We start from the raw sequence: 15,469 nt of genomic DNA, 5'->3' as shown, positions 1-15,469 counted from the left end.
AGGCTGTTCGGGCCAGGGTGCAAACTGGAGGCCTGCGGGGAGCGCTGCGTCAGCCAAAGGCGCTGGCAGCAAGGCTCAGACTGGGCGGGCGCCCCCCATCCCTCTCTGGCAGGCGCACCACCTAACTAGGGGGAAGGGAAGAGGGGGCGGTGGCTCTCGCCTCCGCCTTGCGGTTAAGTCCGGCTCATCCTACCACCGCGCGAGCGCGCAGCCCTATCCGCCCCCACCCCCTCCCCCGCCTATGGCTCAGCCACTGGCGCCCCCGCAGTCGCCGCTGCCCCCGCCCCCGCCCCCAAGCTGTCCGCCACTAGCTCCACAGAGCCCGCAACCCCGGCGAGGAGCAGCAAAAACGGCAGCTATTCGGCTGCTGACCCGGAAGCGACCCCCCTCCAACCGCGAGGCTGCGAAGAGTGTGAACCCGGAAGCGATTTCTTCGCCCCGGTAACAGCCGGATAGGAAGTTGAGACCTGTGAAGATTCAAGAACGCTTAGCTTAGGGAGAAGCTACGGAGTGTTTGGTGCAAAGGTGCGAGACGCGAAAAGACAATAAAGAGCTGGTGGGCAAGAGGTTTTCCTAGAGACCCGGGAACGGGTTGGGGAGTGCGGGCGAACCCGGGCGGCCTCTGGAGGCGACCGAGGGTTTTTGTCTCACAGGAACTTGGGCCCGACCCCTGGCACGGCAGCTGTGCCTGGGAAAAGGGAGGAAGATTGAAAAAACGGTGACGGTCCCCCACCCCCCAGGTCACTGTCCTACCCAGTGCATTGAATGTAGCAGCTGAGGAGCCGTTCGGCCGCCCGCACGGATGAGACTGCTGGGTATTCTTTAGGAAAACGAAGAGGAGCAAGCTCCAGACTTCAGCGGCAGAAAACGGAGCGGTGGAATATTCAGCCACATCCTCATCTAGTTTCTCCAGGCAAGGAGTTTATTTCTTACAAGTAGTTACAGAGAAGCCAAAACCACATTTTGGGTGGAAGATCTTAGAGCGAAGAAGCTTGCACGTCCGTTCCGGGTAGTAGACGTTGATGGGTGGTGGCGGAGGAGAAAACCTCCCAGGCAGAGTGTATTTTTGTCATTTTAGGGAAAGCGATTCACTGCTTGTCGTTCTAGCTTTTCTCTCTTCCGTTCAACCCTCTCCCCATCTTTTAAGGGTTTTGCTTTCCTTTTTTGCTTTCTGCCCCCTGTGTTTTTACTGTCTCCTTTTATCTAGCAATCTAACTCAGGATATCAGCTCCGCTCCTTTCCTACTCTTCCTTGGAGAGCTTCTATGTCTTCATAATTTCTGTTTACCATCTGCTCTTTTCTCTGCTTCTCCAGTACTTAACTGCTGTGACGTCCTCATCTCATTTGAGGGGAGTGACAAAAACTCAAAAGTGTTTTCATAAACTATATAAAATCAAATAACTCATTCCGTGATCTTCTTTTTCCCTTAATCCTTTGTTATGTATTAGTTGGTGCCTCCTTAGAATTGAGTTATAGAACTAGAGTAGCAGCTGATAATTCAGCACATTGAGATATACAGTGCATCCCCAAATCATGCTCCCCAAAATAATCTCATTAAATGTACTTGATGTCCGTTGTAGGAAATCATTTGATTCCCAATTCCAGTATTACTTAGTTGCCTCTCTTTTAGCCAAATTTAGCATAATTGCCTGCAAAAGCGATTTGGAGATGTATTAAATATCTTAAATTACAGAATAAAATGGCACATCATAAAAAGTATTTGAAATTATTAATGATGTTTCTTGATATTGACAGATGACTATTGGTAGGGACAAGGAAAGAGATAAAGCTGAGTTAGAAGTAGCAACAAATGGCTGTTCTCTATTCTGCTTTATTATTAGTTCTTCTGCTTTTATTACCATAAACCAATTTGGGTAGGAAAAGATGACGGTTTTATGGTCATTAAATGCCTGTAAAGGAATTTGCACTAATATTTAGTTGCTATCCCTTCTCTCTAATGACATAATGCTTTCAAATAATGACATGTTCTTGGAGAATGGGGAAGGGACCTTGGGCAAGTAACTTAACCGTCTCTCTACCTCAATTTTCTCATCTGTAAAATGAGAATAACAATAATAATACCTACTTCATAGAGTTTTTGGGGGGGATAAAATGAGTTAATATATGTACAGCACTTAGGACAATGTCTAGCACATAATGAACATAAATATTAGCTATTTACATTTTTTAAGCATATTAAATGTTATATTTAGAAAAGCAATAAAAACTTGAGGACAACTCAGTATAATCTTTTTGACTGGTGAGGATGCAAAGAAAATAGACTTTTATTAGCAATTTTCACCTTTGTGAAGGATGTTTCTTTTTTGTTTTTGATTGGGTTATTAAAAGTTGGTATTGTGTATAAAGGCTGAAAAAACATTGCTTAAAATAGAGAGAGGAGGATCATCTTTTTCTGTCTTGGAAGCATCTTACAAAGTCTTAAGATAATGCTCCCTTTTTATTTTCAATAGAGATGCATGTTCTGATCATTGTTGGTAATTTCTATTAGCATATACTTCCAGATTGGTAAATCAATTTGTCAGCTTTGACATCTGCTTACTAAATTTACAGTATCCATATTCACATACTAAATCTTCTTTTTTTCCATAACATAAGGCTTTTTAAGTTTATCTTCTTGTACTCTATATAGAAAATGTTTCTTGTTGAAGACCTTCTTGGCATTTTGTAAACAGGATTATCTAGTATATCAAAGGAAAATTAGCAAACCTGCCCCATGGACACTAAATGACAATTGTACACCTCCTCTACTCCAGTGATAGTGACAACCAGAAATACCCCTCCATATTTTCAAATGATCCCAGCTTGGTACTGCCCCCCATTAAGAACCACTTGTATGTATTTGTAAGGCCTCGTTAGACACCATATTATCATTTATGCCTACAGAGTTCCTAGAATAAATTAAGGCATATAACAAAATGCCACATATCAGAAATAAGTCTTTATAAAATTTGTAATGAGTTTATGGATTTGGAATTAGAAAAAGAATGTTAGGGGACAGTTAGGCTACACTATGTCCTATACTTAGTCACCCGAACACTTATCTAAAACCCAGTGTAAACAGAGAGCAAACTCTAGTTATTCCTTTCTCTATTATTTTTAGCTCAAATTATTCTCCTCCTATCTCTTTGCATATGTTTCCACTGAGCAGTTTTGCCTTGATTTATTACTAGCCTTTGTTGTTTTCCTAAGCCTTGGTTTCCTTCTTTCTTGTGACTGTAAGTATGTTTATTTCAAAGAGTCAGATTTCTTGAAACTCAGTTTTAAGACTCTTTTGGATATATGTTAATATTAAATCATTTGAAAACAAAATAACCCTATAGTTATATCTTTTGTTTTTTATTATGTCATGTTTATTTATGTTTTTAAAATTGAGTGTTCTGTGAATGACTAAATTTTTTAGGAAAATGATGAGTACTTACAAATAAAACACTTTGCTAGTAGATGTTTTGCTAACCTGAGTTAATCAGCACAAGAATTGATTTGCTTTAAATTATGTTTAGAAAACTAAGACTTCTCTTTAAGAGCTTAATGGAAAATGTTGCAATTAAGAGTTTGCTATTGGTCATAATAAAACCACAAGTATTTGTTATACTACATACGAGCCACTCTGTGATGGTTTACCATAAATACCTAAGAGTCATAGCACTTTTATCAAATCAAAGATATTGCCGTAAAATATTGTCTTTTGATTATCCATTTCACCTAGCAAAAGAAAATACACATTATCCTTTTTTATATACATTATCCTTTTTTATATACATTGTGCTAAAAACAAACTTTTATAATGTAATAAATTCTGTACTGGCATATTTTAAACAAACAACAAAACATGTTTCTGTAATTGTGTGTCATGTATGTTATACGATATATTCACAATGCAGTGTCTTTCTTTTGGGGGGTTGCAGACTTTTAAGAAGACATCCATGTATCTGCATAATTTGTAAAGTTTTATTGTCTTGAAGTCATCGACTATATGAGATGAAAAGTATTTGCTAGAAATTCTGAGAAGAAAAAGCCTTCATCCTTTTCACATGGTGTATAGGAAACTATTTTATGAGAAGGGTTTTAAGAATGATCTTAAGGAAAAATTGAACTGAAAAAAATCCCATGAGATACAGAGTGAGAAGGAATGAGATGTCCTCAAAACTTCGCAAAATGAAATGTCTGTGTCTTAATGTTTTACTGTAGTCTCTCTGGTGAAATATCTATAGTTTCTCTGGACCTGAATTGGGGAAAATTTTTATTTAAAATTTTTAAAGTTAAATAAATATTCAAATTACTTTATTATTTAAAATAGTAATTTTTTACAATAATTTTAATTTTTTATTAGGCTAAAGTATATTTAAAATGACAAAAGATACTGGATTTTAAAAGAATTTCTTTTTAAAGAAAATTTCCAGTCATGGTCATAAGGCATTTTAAAATATTTATTTAGGGAAGTGAAGTAAAGGTTCTAAAGTGACATTGTCAGTTACAGTTGAGAAAACAAAAATAAATTACTCCATCTCTTCTATAACATTCAAAATCTCTTTTTGTAAATGGTCTCTTTTTTTTGTCTCTATGAAAATTGGATCACTGATTTAATCAGGAACTGATTAATATGAACAAATCATTTTAATACCTAATGGGCTTTAAAAAAAAATTTGAAGAAAATTCATCTCAACATGTCTGAGAAAGAAACTCCTTGTTTTGTATTATTTTAGAGATTTGCTGGCATATTAATGAGTGGGGAATTTTTTAAATAAATATGTTTAATCTAAGGAGATGTGTTTTAGTCTATCTGTAAAAAAATTAGTGATGCACTTAATGAAGAGCTAGGACTATTAGACTGTGAATTATTTTCTAATAGTGTTGCTGAAATTCAATTGGAAATTGTCCAACAGAGACAATTATCCTTTTTTGCCAGACTAACTATAAATAGATAGGGGAGAAAGAGGAATATAGGGAGGGAAGGAGGATATATTTGGTAGAAAATATTTGGATTACCTAGGGGATTGATAATGGAAAAGACTTAATATCATCAATATCAACTAACCAGTTGTTCATGGCTCTGTGATAGGTGCCTCCAAAGAAAATTATTTATCTCTGGCATCCAGGAAATTATTATTTATAAAAATAAAGCAAAAGCTTGTTGATAAAAAGGAATGAAATCTATAACCTAATGAAAGTGCAGGTAATACCTAGGTGCTTTCCTAAACACAAGAGATTAAAATGTTTACACTTAAGTTACTTTTCTAGACAATTGACGTATAACCTTTTAAAAGTCAGAACATTATTTTAAACTATTTTAGATGGAAATCTTAATGATATTTCTCTTCCTTATCAAGAATAATAAACATAATTTTGTTTTTTCTTGTTAGCATCATTATAAAGAAAAATTATTTTTAAAACATTCATGCTTATGTAAAGGTTTGTTTTGCCTTTGTCTGAAATGGCCTCAGACTCCAAAGGTTTGAGTTCTTGTGTCTTCTTTATTTCATCCCTCATTTCTCTGTCTTGAGGAAGGTTGTTTTGAAGAAAGTATATGAAACTTTATTTTAGTTATTTAGAAAATTTTTTGCTTACTTTAGAACTCTGAGCTCTATTCCAAAAGAAAATTTGACATTTGTGAGGTGATTTTAAACTAGACTTTTGTTCATCCAAATTTCTAATGTCCGTATTCTTTCTAAAATTTCTGGAGTGAATGTTAGTGGATATAAAGCAGCTACCTATTTCCAACTTCCAAACTAATAATAATGTGTCAGTGTAACTTTCACTTTTGAGTAACTTATGGAAAATAGGTATGAATTATTCTGAATCACTGTTTTATTTCAAGGCATTACCTACTTATTATTTACAAGATATTTTATAGTCATATCACTGGGTTTTATTATATAACTAAGACCTGTGAAAATATCCCCATTTAAAAAAATTTTGCCTTAACAAAAAAGGATAGAGTACAAGGAAATCTTAAATTATAACCTGAAGTTTTGAGTAGTTCAATGGTGAAGATATAAAGTCATATCTGAGATAGAAAAATTATTTTAATTCTTAAAAAATTGGTATTCAAAATAATTGCACGGAAATAAAAGTTGTCAACTTAGAATACAATTTTATATCTTTAAACTTGCCACCAATTATGCCATTTAATTTAATCTTTCAAGGGATTTTTTTTGTTGTTTTATGAAGCAATGGGTAATCCAGAAAACATAGAAGATGCGTACGTTGCTGTTATTCGTCCAAAGAATACTGCCAGTCTCAATTCTCGGGAATACAGAGCTAAGTCATATGAAGTGAGAAAAATTTAATAACATTTGATTTGCTACCATTGAAAGCTACTCTGCCTTATCATATACATGTAAAGTATTACATATACTGTGAATTCTTATTGATGAGCTAGTTATTCTAGGTCTCTGCTTATTACTCTGTCATTTATCTGCTGCATGCCTTGTGACCATTTTGCTATTCATCAACATATGTAGGCTGTTAGAAGTTAAGAGTTACTTGTTTGTGTTTTCCTTATAGTTTATAGATTTAGTTGTTAATACGATTAATGGAATGGCTGTCCAAAAATTTTAAACCACTGCAAAAAAGTCAGCCTACTCAAAATTTTAGTCTAAATATTGTTCTTGGTTATTTTCCAAATAACTATTTTAACAGCTCATTTAAAAATATCTTTTATCTTTAATGCAGTTTTAGACAATTGCTTCTTTGTAGTCTTGAATTATATTACACGTACTAATAAACATGTAATTAAGACCAAAAATATATATATATAAAATAGGATTATCTTTTCTATGCAACAGAGTTCAAGCACCCTGAAATTCTTCTAATCAAAGCTGACTCCAACTACTTTCTCTTAAATTTTGCTTAAACCAGTTTTTAAGGTTAGTTATCTGAAACCCATTAAAGAGTACTGCAGAGATTCTCTGTAAGCCGCTGCTGCACCTATACTCTTACTTAGTGGTTTTCGATCCTGGTTGCAGTTTAGAATCATCTGGGGAACTTTCAAAACTTCCCGGTACCATGACTCTACTCCCCAGATATTCTGATTTAATAGGACTGCGCTGGGTCTCGGCATCACTAATGTTTTAAAAGCTTCCTAGGTTATTTTAATATGCAGCTAGGGTTAAGACTGCTAGCTACTATTATAGTATTCTGGGGCAAGTAAATTTTATTTTAAACTTTCTCTTAATTTTTTTTCTCATCTAAGATTTTGTTGCATGAAGTTCCCATCGAAGGACAGAAGAAAAAGAGAAAGAAAGTTTTGCTGGAAACTAAACTTCAGGGCAACAGTGAAATAACACAAGGCATATTGGATTATGTAGTAGAATCCACCAAACCAATTTCTCCTGCAAACCAGGGTATCAGAGGTAGGAGACTTTCTCCCCCCCCCCCCGCCCCCGTTTCTTTCTGTTCTTTAACAGTTTGCTTTAAGCACTTGTGGAGAAAGATAATTTTTTTTATCTTCCTTTCCATTTAAAAAACTCAAAAGAAGACTCAGAAAGGTTTTTCTAAGGTACAGCCAATCACCTTCAAGAAGTAATTTCTATGTGATTTTTATAAAAGTTGAAAAATACTTAAAGAAGTCACGTAATATTAAATGATTTGTTCAGTAGAAAAGAGAGAGGAAACCAAGTAGTGATTTGAAAACTTAAAGATTTGAGTATAAATTACCCTAGATAAGTGTCTTTGAACTGCTCCTTCTATTTCTCTACTCCAGGACAGAAGAAACTACTGTGTAGACCTCTTTCTATAACTATATAAAAGCTGAGATTCATGGTTCAGGAGAGAGTCCTCAAGTTATGAGGTAGCAGAGGTTTTCTTCCCACTTGAATTATACCCATTTCAAAGAACCAAACTAAATTTTATAGGTATTAACCCTGAAAGGCCAAAGCCCCCTTAAAATACGAGATAATGTATAGCCTAATAAACTGATTAAAAATTAATCAGTTTTCTTAGTCCTTGGCCTCAGAAGAAGCAGATAACAGTCAGAGGTTGCAGAAACCATGAACTGTGTCCAAGATCTACGTATTATAATTTAAAAAGGTAAAGAGAATCCCATTCCTTAATTATCAGATTCACTTTTTAATCAAACGATCCAGAAACTGATGTTAGCAAAAAAGAGCTATCCTTGTGGGTTTCAAGGCATATGAAAGACCCCTTTGGAATGTCACAAATTTAATCAGTCTTTTCTGCTTCAAATCTTGGACTTCTCTGATAAACAATCATCCAATCTTTTCCACTATTGCCAAATTGTTGTAGTTATCAGGATCTCCCTTAAGACTAAATTGCTGAAACAGAAATCTGATTAGCCCAAATTACATATTCTTACTGAGATAGGCAAGTCATAGACTACTGTGGATCAGCCAAACTCTATGACCAGGTCCAGTCATCCAGAAGGACAATGGAAAGGATGTCATTGTTATCAAAAATGTTCCCTGGCCTAGAGGGCGGAGTAGTTTCCCTTGGGAGGCTTTAAGAATAGACAGGTGCCTTCAAACTGTCAAGCATAATTATACCCTATATACTTAGGCAGTAAAATTAATTAGCCATTCCATATCCTGAACATCCTATTTGATTGAGTTTTTCTAAATGTATGAAATATTTTTTACAGTAATGTAATTCATTATAAAAGCATCACATAAAAATCACAAATGACTATAGTAGTGGTTATGCCTTACATTTTTGTATAGTGCTATAGACAGTTTACAAAGCACTGTCCCACAGATTTATTCATGAAATTGTTAAACTGATCCTTTGAATTGGTATGTAGTCATGTTCACTTCTATAAAATATAAAAGCAGATGCACATTAAAGTGGTTAAAATGGCAAATTTTGACTTGTAAATATATTACCACATTAAATTCTTTTAAATGCCAGTTGATCCCAACCTATGTTGATTTCCCAACAGTTTGAAAAACGTCATCCTAAATTATACATTTCTGTAATGTTTGAATGCTATACAATAAGCATGTTACTTTGTAATCAGAAAAAAAAAAAGTAAAAGGCAAAGGTTTATGCATCTCTATAGTAGAGAAATAAACTAAATATTCATTATTGGAGGTTAAATAAATTATGGGTCCACCATATGATGAAATCGTATTAATAAAAATTGTTTTACATAGCATTTGAATAACAAATGCTTATGATTTGAAAACTGTAGAGAGTGTACCTGATTGTGTATATAAACCAGTTTTAATGATGTTAACATTTTTGCATAGAACAAGAGTGGAAGGAAATAAGTCAAAATGTTAGCTGTAAAAAAAAAAAAAAGAAAGAAAAGGCAGACATAGGTTCCTGTGAAGATCTTATTGCCATTAGAAGAATTAAAACTAGAACCCTTATCTCCCAACCTGTATGTGCCTTTTTTTTCCCTATAGCAGATGTCATGGTTACATACATGTAAGTAAACTTCGCAAAATGGGCAATTAAACAATTGGGTTAGAACTAGATTTTGGGAAGGTCAACACAGGAAAGATTAAGTGGGGACAAGACCTCAAGCCAGACAAAGAAAATATTACCTTTGACCTTTACTAGAAAGTTATTCTGTATCCAAAACTAATATTTTGTACAGCTGTCTATTTTATAAAATAATTCTTTGGGGGCTGTAATAATAAGGGCCATAATAATCACAAATATTGACTGCAGTATTATAGAATACATGAATCTCTCTTTTTTTTAAAATCTTATTTTGAAATAAATTCAAAGTTATAGGAACAGTTGCAAAAACAATACAAACCCTGTACACAGAACTCCAGCATACCCTGAACCCCCTCCCCCGATACCCAGATCCACCAACTTTAACATCCTGTCACACCACCATTTCTTTCTTTCCTTCCCTCCCTCCCTATCATCCATCATCTATTGCTCTGTCTTCTTAACATATGAGAGCAAGCTGCACACATCCTTGAACAAACACTATAATTCACATGTACAATTACATGAATCTCTTTTGACTCTTAACATTGTCTGCATTATCCACCCGTCCATAGAAGACATCTCATCTGCCAGTGAGGCATGCCTTCCTGGATCAGGAACAACATTCTGTTTCTTGGGCTGGGATATTGGAAGGGTTGATAGAAATCATGGCAAAGGTAAATAAAGGATGGGGGATTTTAGAATCAAGACTTGTGGGTTTTTTGTAGCCTTCTTGCTGCCAAGTCAGGAAAAACAAACTAATACGGAGCTATAAGGCTTTGAAATTTATATAAACCATGCTCCTTAGCCAGCTCGGCCTCTAGTAAAATTCTCACACCTTCTACATCCCAGCTGACTGAGGAAGTATATGCCTGTTGCCCCTTGCAGAGTACCTTAATATTCAGCTGCTCTCTCATTACTTATCAGGACAGTTTTCCTTGCTTTTCACAGGAAAACTCTTCCCATGAATCAAGATCAGAACTCTCAACCTATGTTGACAGTCCATAAAATGATTCTACGTTATCAGAATTACCAGTCTCATTAGTGTGTATAATAAAATTGACTTTTTATATTTACAGTCCTCTTAATGCCACCTTATTTTTTTTTCTAATTCTCTAAGTAATTTATGAGATTTAAAAGTCAATTATTTTTATTTTGCTGGCTTTTAAAAAATTTTTCAGGGAAACGAGTAGTACTAATGAAGACATTTCCTCTGGATGGAGACAACATGGGTAGAGAAGCAGCACTATTTATTGTTCCATCAGTTGTCAAAGGTAAAGTCTTAATTAATCTCATGAATCTTTATGCACTTTATTTTTTTTTATCTTCATTTTATTGAGATATATTCACATACCACGCAGTAATACAGAACAAATCGTACTTTCAATTGTTCACAGTACCATTACATACTTGTACATTCATCACCTAAATCAATCCCTGACACCTTCATTAGCACACACACAAAAATAACAAGAATAATAATTAGAGTGAAAAAGAGCAATTAAAATAAAAAAGAACACTGGGTACCTTTGTCTGTCTGTTTCCTTCCCCTGTTTTTCTACTCATCCATCCATAAACTAGACAAAGTGGAGTGTGGTCCTTATGGCTTTCCCAATCCCATTGTCACCCCTCATAAGCTACATTTTTATACAACTGTCTTCGAGATTCATGGGTTCTGGGTTGTAGTTTGATAGTTTCAGGTATCCACCACCAGCCACCCCAATTCTTTAGAACCTAAAAAGGGTTGTCTAAATTGTGCGTAAGAGTGCCCACCAGAGTGACCTCTCGGCTCCTTTTGGAATCTCTCTGCTACTGAAGCTTATTTCATTTCCTTTCACACCCCTCTTTTGGTCAAGAAGATGTCCTCCGTCCCACGATGCCAGGTCTACATTCCTCCCCGGGAGTCATATTCCACGTTGCCAGGGAGATTCACTCCCCTGGGTGTCTGATCCCACGTAGTGGGGAGGGCAGTGATTTTACCTTTCAAGTTGGCTTAGCCAGAGAGAGAGGGCCACATCTGAGCAACAAAGAGGCATTCCGGAGGAGGCTCTTAGGCACAATTATAGGGAGGCCTAGCCTCTCCTTTGCAGCAACCATCTTCCCAAGGGTAAAACCTATGGTAGAGGGCTCAACCCATCAAACCACCAGTCCCCTATGTCTGTGGTCATGTTAGCAACCATCGAGGTGGGGTAGGCCAATACCCCTGCATTCTCCACAGGCTCCTCAAGGGGGCGCTACATCTTTTTTCCTTGTTTTTGTTGTTTTTTTTTTTTAACTTTCCCTTCTTTTTTAAATCAACTGTATGAAAAAAAAGTTAAAAAGAAAACAAACATACAATAAAAGAACATTTCAAAGAGACCATAACAAGGGAGTAAGAAAAAGACAACTAACCTAAGATAACTGCTTAACTTCCAACATGTTCCTACTTTACCCCAAGAAAGTTACCTAATATAGCAACATTTCTGTGAACTTGTTCCTACTATATCCATCAGAAATTAACAGACCATAGTCATTCCTGGGCATCCCCAGAATGTTAAATAGCTTATCTGTTCTTCTTGGATTATTGTTCCCCCTTCCTTAATTGCTCTCTATTGCTAGTTCCCCTACATTCTACATTATAAACCATTTGTTTTACATTTTTCAAAGTTCACATTAGTGGTAGCATATAATATTTCTCTTTTTGTGCCTGGCTTATTTCGCTCAGCTTTATGTCTTCAAGGTTCATCCATGTTGTATGTTTCACAAGATCGTTCCTTCTTACTGCCGCGTAGTATTCCATCGTGTGTATATACCACATTTTATTTATCCAATCATCTGTTGAAGGACATTTGGGTTGTTTCCATCTCTTGGCAATTGTGAATAATGCTGCTATGAACATTGGCGTGCAGATATCTGTTCGTGTCACTGCTTTCCGATCTTCTGGGTATATACCGAGAAGTGCAATCGCTGGATCGAATGGTAACTCTATATCTAGTTTTCTAAGGAACTGCCAGACTGACTTCCAGAGTGGCTGAACCATTATACAGTCCCACCAACAATGAATAAGAGTTCCAATTTCTCCACATCCCCTCCAGCATTTGTAGTTTCCTGTTTGTTTAATGGCAGCCATTCTAATCGGTGTTAGATGGTATCTCATTGTGGTCTTAATTTGCATCTCTCTAATAGCTAGTGAAGCTGAACATTTTTTCATGTGTTTCTTGGCCATTTGTATGTCCTCTTCAGAAAACTGTCTTTTCATATCTTTTGCCCATTTTATAATTGGGCTGTCTGTACTATTGTCATTGAGTTGTAGGATTTCTTTGTACATGCAAGATATCAGTCTTTTCTCAGATACATGGTTTCCAAAAATTTTTTCCCATTGAGTTGGCTGCATCTTTACCTTTTTGAGAAATTCCTTTGAGGTGCAGAAACTTCTAAGCTTGAGGAGTTCCCGTTTATCTATTTTTTCTTTTGTTGCTTGTGCTTTGGGTGTAAAGTCTAGGAAGTGGCCGCCTAATACAAGGTCTTGAAGATGTTTTCCTACATTATCTTCTAGGAGTTTTATGGTACTTTCTTTTATATTGAGATCTTTGGTCCATTTTGAGTTAATTTTTGTGTAGGGGGTGAGGTAGGGGTCCTCTTTCATTCTTTTGGATATGGATATCCAACTCTCCCAGCCCCATTTGTTGAAAAGACCATTATGACTCAGTTCAGTGACTTTGGGGGCCTTACCAAAGATCAGTCGGCCATAGATCTGAGGGTCTATCTCTGAATTCTCAATTCGATTCCATTGATCTTTATCTCTGTCTTTGTGCCAGTACCATGCTGTTTTGGCAACTGTGGCTTTATAATAAGCTTCAAAGTCAGGGAGTGTAAGTCCTCCCACTTCGTTTTTCTTTTTTAGAGTGTCTTTAGCAATTCGAGGCATCTGCCCTTTCCAAATAAATTTGATAAGTAGCTTTTCCAAGTCTGCAAAGTAGGTTGTTGGAATTTTGATTGGGATTGCATTGAATCTGTAGATGAGTTTGGGTAGAATTGACATCTTAATGACATTTAGCCTTCCTATCCATGAACATGGAATATTTTTCCATCTTTTAAGGTCCCCTTCTATTTCTTTTAGTACAGTTATGTAGTTTTCTTTGTATAGGTCTTTTACATCTTTGGTTTATTCCTAGGTACTTGATTTTTTTAGTTGCTATTGAAAATGGTATCTTTTTCTTGAGTGTCTCTTCAGTTTGTTCATTTCTAGCATATAGAAACATTACTGACTTATGTGCATTAATCTTGTATCCCGCTACTTTGCTAAATTTGTTTATTAACTCTAGTAGCTGTATCGTCGATTTCTCAGGGTTTTCTAGATATAAGATCATATCATCTGCAAACAATAACAGTTTTACTTCTTCTTTTCCAATTTGGATGCCTTTTATTTCTTTGTCTTGCCGGATTGCCCTGGCTAGCACTTCCAGCACAATGTTGAATAACAGTGGTGACAGCGGGCATCCTTGTCTTGTTCCTGATCTTAGAGGGAAGGCTTTCAGTCTCTCACCATTGAGTACTATGCTGGCTGTGGGTTTTTCATATATGCTCTTTATCATGTTGAGGAAGTTTCCTTCAATTCCTACCTTTTGAAGTGTTTTTATCAAAAAGGGATGTTGGATTTTGTCAAATGCTTTTTCAGCATCTATTGAGATGATCAATTGATTTTTCTCTTTTGACTTGTTAATGTGTTGTAGTACATTGATTGATTTTCTTATGTTGAACCATCCTTGCATGCCTGGAATGAACCCCACTTGGTCATGGTATATGATTTTTTTAATGTGTCTTTGGATTCGATTTGCAAGTATTTTGTTGAGGATTTTTGCATCTATATTCATTAGGGAGATTGGCCGGCAGTTTTCCTTTTTTGTAGCATCTTTGGCTGGTTTTGGTATTAGATTGATGTTAGCTTCATAAAATGAGTTAGGTAGTGTTCCATTTTCTTCAATGTTTTGAAAGAGTTTGAGTAAGATTGGTGTCAGTTCTTTCTGGAAAGTTTGGTAGAATTCCCCTGTGAAGCCATCTGGCCCTGGGCATTTATTTGTGGGAAGATTTTTGATGACTGATTGGATCTCTTTCCTTGTGATGGGTTGGTTGAGGTCTTCTATTTCTTCTCTGGTCAGTCTAGGTTGTTCATATGTTTCCAGGAAATTGTCCATTTTTTCTGCATTATCCAGTTTGTTGCCATACAGTTGTTCATAATATCCTCTTATAATTTTTTTAATTTCTTCAGGATCTGCAGTTATGTCACCTTTTTCATTCATTATTTTGTTTATATGGGTCTTCTCTCTTTTTGATTTTGTCAGTGTAGCTAGGGGCTTGTCACTCTTGTTGATCTTCTCAAAGAACCAACTTTTGCTGATATTTATCCTCTCTATTGTTTTTTTGTTCTCTGTGTCATTTATTTCTGCTTTAATCCTTGTTATTTCTTTTCTTCTACTTGGTTTAGGATTGGTTTGCTGTTCATTTTCTAGCTTCTTCATTTGATCCATTAGTTCTTTGATTTTGGCTCTTTCTTCCTTTTTAATATATGCATTTAGTGCTATAAATTTCCCCCTTAGCACTGCTTTTGTTGCATCCCATAGGTTTTGGTATGTTGTGTTCTCATTTTCATTCGTCTCTATATATTTAGCAATTTCTCTTGCTATTTCTTCTTTAACCCACTGATTGTTTAGGAGTGTGTTGTTTAACCTCCAGGTATTTGTGAATTTTCTAAGTCTCTGATGGTTATTGACTTCTAATTGTATTCCACTGTGGTCAGAGAATGTGCTTTGAATGATGTCAATCTTTTTAAATTTATTTAGGCTTGTTTTATGTCCCAGCATATGATCTATTTTGGAGAAGGGTCCGTGAGCACTAGAAAAGTATGTGTATCCTGGTGATATGGGATGTAATGTCCTGTATATGTCTGTTAAATCTAATTCATTTATCAGATTGTTTAGGTTTTCAATTTCCTTATTGGTATTCTGTCTGGTTGATCTATCTATAGGAGAGAGTGATGTGTTGAAGTCTCTCACAATTATTGTGGAAACAT

The 15,469-nt window shown here is 35.8% G+C and overlaps 1 protein-coding gene across 4 annotated transcripts in view; it reads left to right on the top strand.

Moving 5' to 3' along the window:
- Positions 1-418: 418 nt before the first annotated feature.
- Positions 419-15,469, top strand: part of KRIT1 (KRIT1 ankyrin repeat containing) — a 47,624-nt gene continuing 32,573 nt past the window's right edge. Inside the window, exons 1-5 of one of the 4 annotated variants that reach the window (XM_037836646.1) lie at positions 419-525; positions 741-913; positions 6,190-6,293; positions 7,214-7,373; positions 10,602-10,694. In XM_037836646.1, coding sequence (XP_037692574.1) covers positions 6,192-6,293; positions 7,214-7,373; positions 10,602-10,694 — 355 coding nt within the window. In that variant the 5' untranslated portion in view covers positions 419-525; positions 741-913; positions 6,190-6,191. Of the gene's footprint in view, positions 914-6,164; positions 6,294-7,213; positions 7,374-10,601; positions 10,695-15,469 lie in introns of all 4 variants that reach the window. The other 3 variants (XM_037836647.1, XM_037836645.1, XM_037836648.1) reach the window with 3 other exon arrangements.

This window comes from Choloepus didactylus, chromosome 5, assembly GCF_015220235.1.
Source record: "Choloepus didactylus isolate mChoDid1 chromosome 5, mChoDid1.pri, whole genome shotgun sequence".
NCBI classification, from domain to species: Eukaryota; Metazoa; Chordata; class Mammalia; order Pilosa; family Megalonychidae; genus Choloepus; species Choloepus didactylus.
Note: the sequence above shows the minus strand (reverse complement) of the source record. Positions and strands in the feature narration are given on the sequence as shown.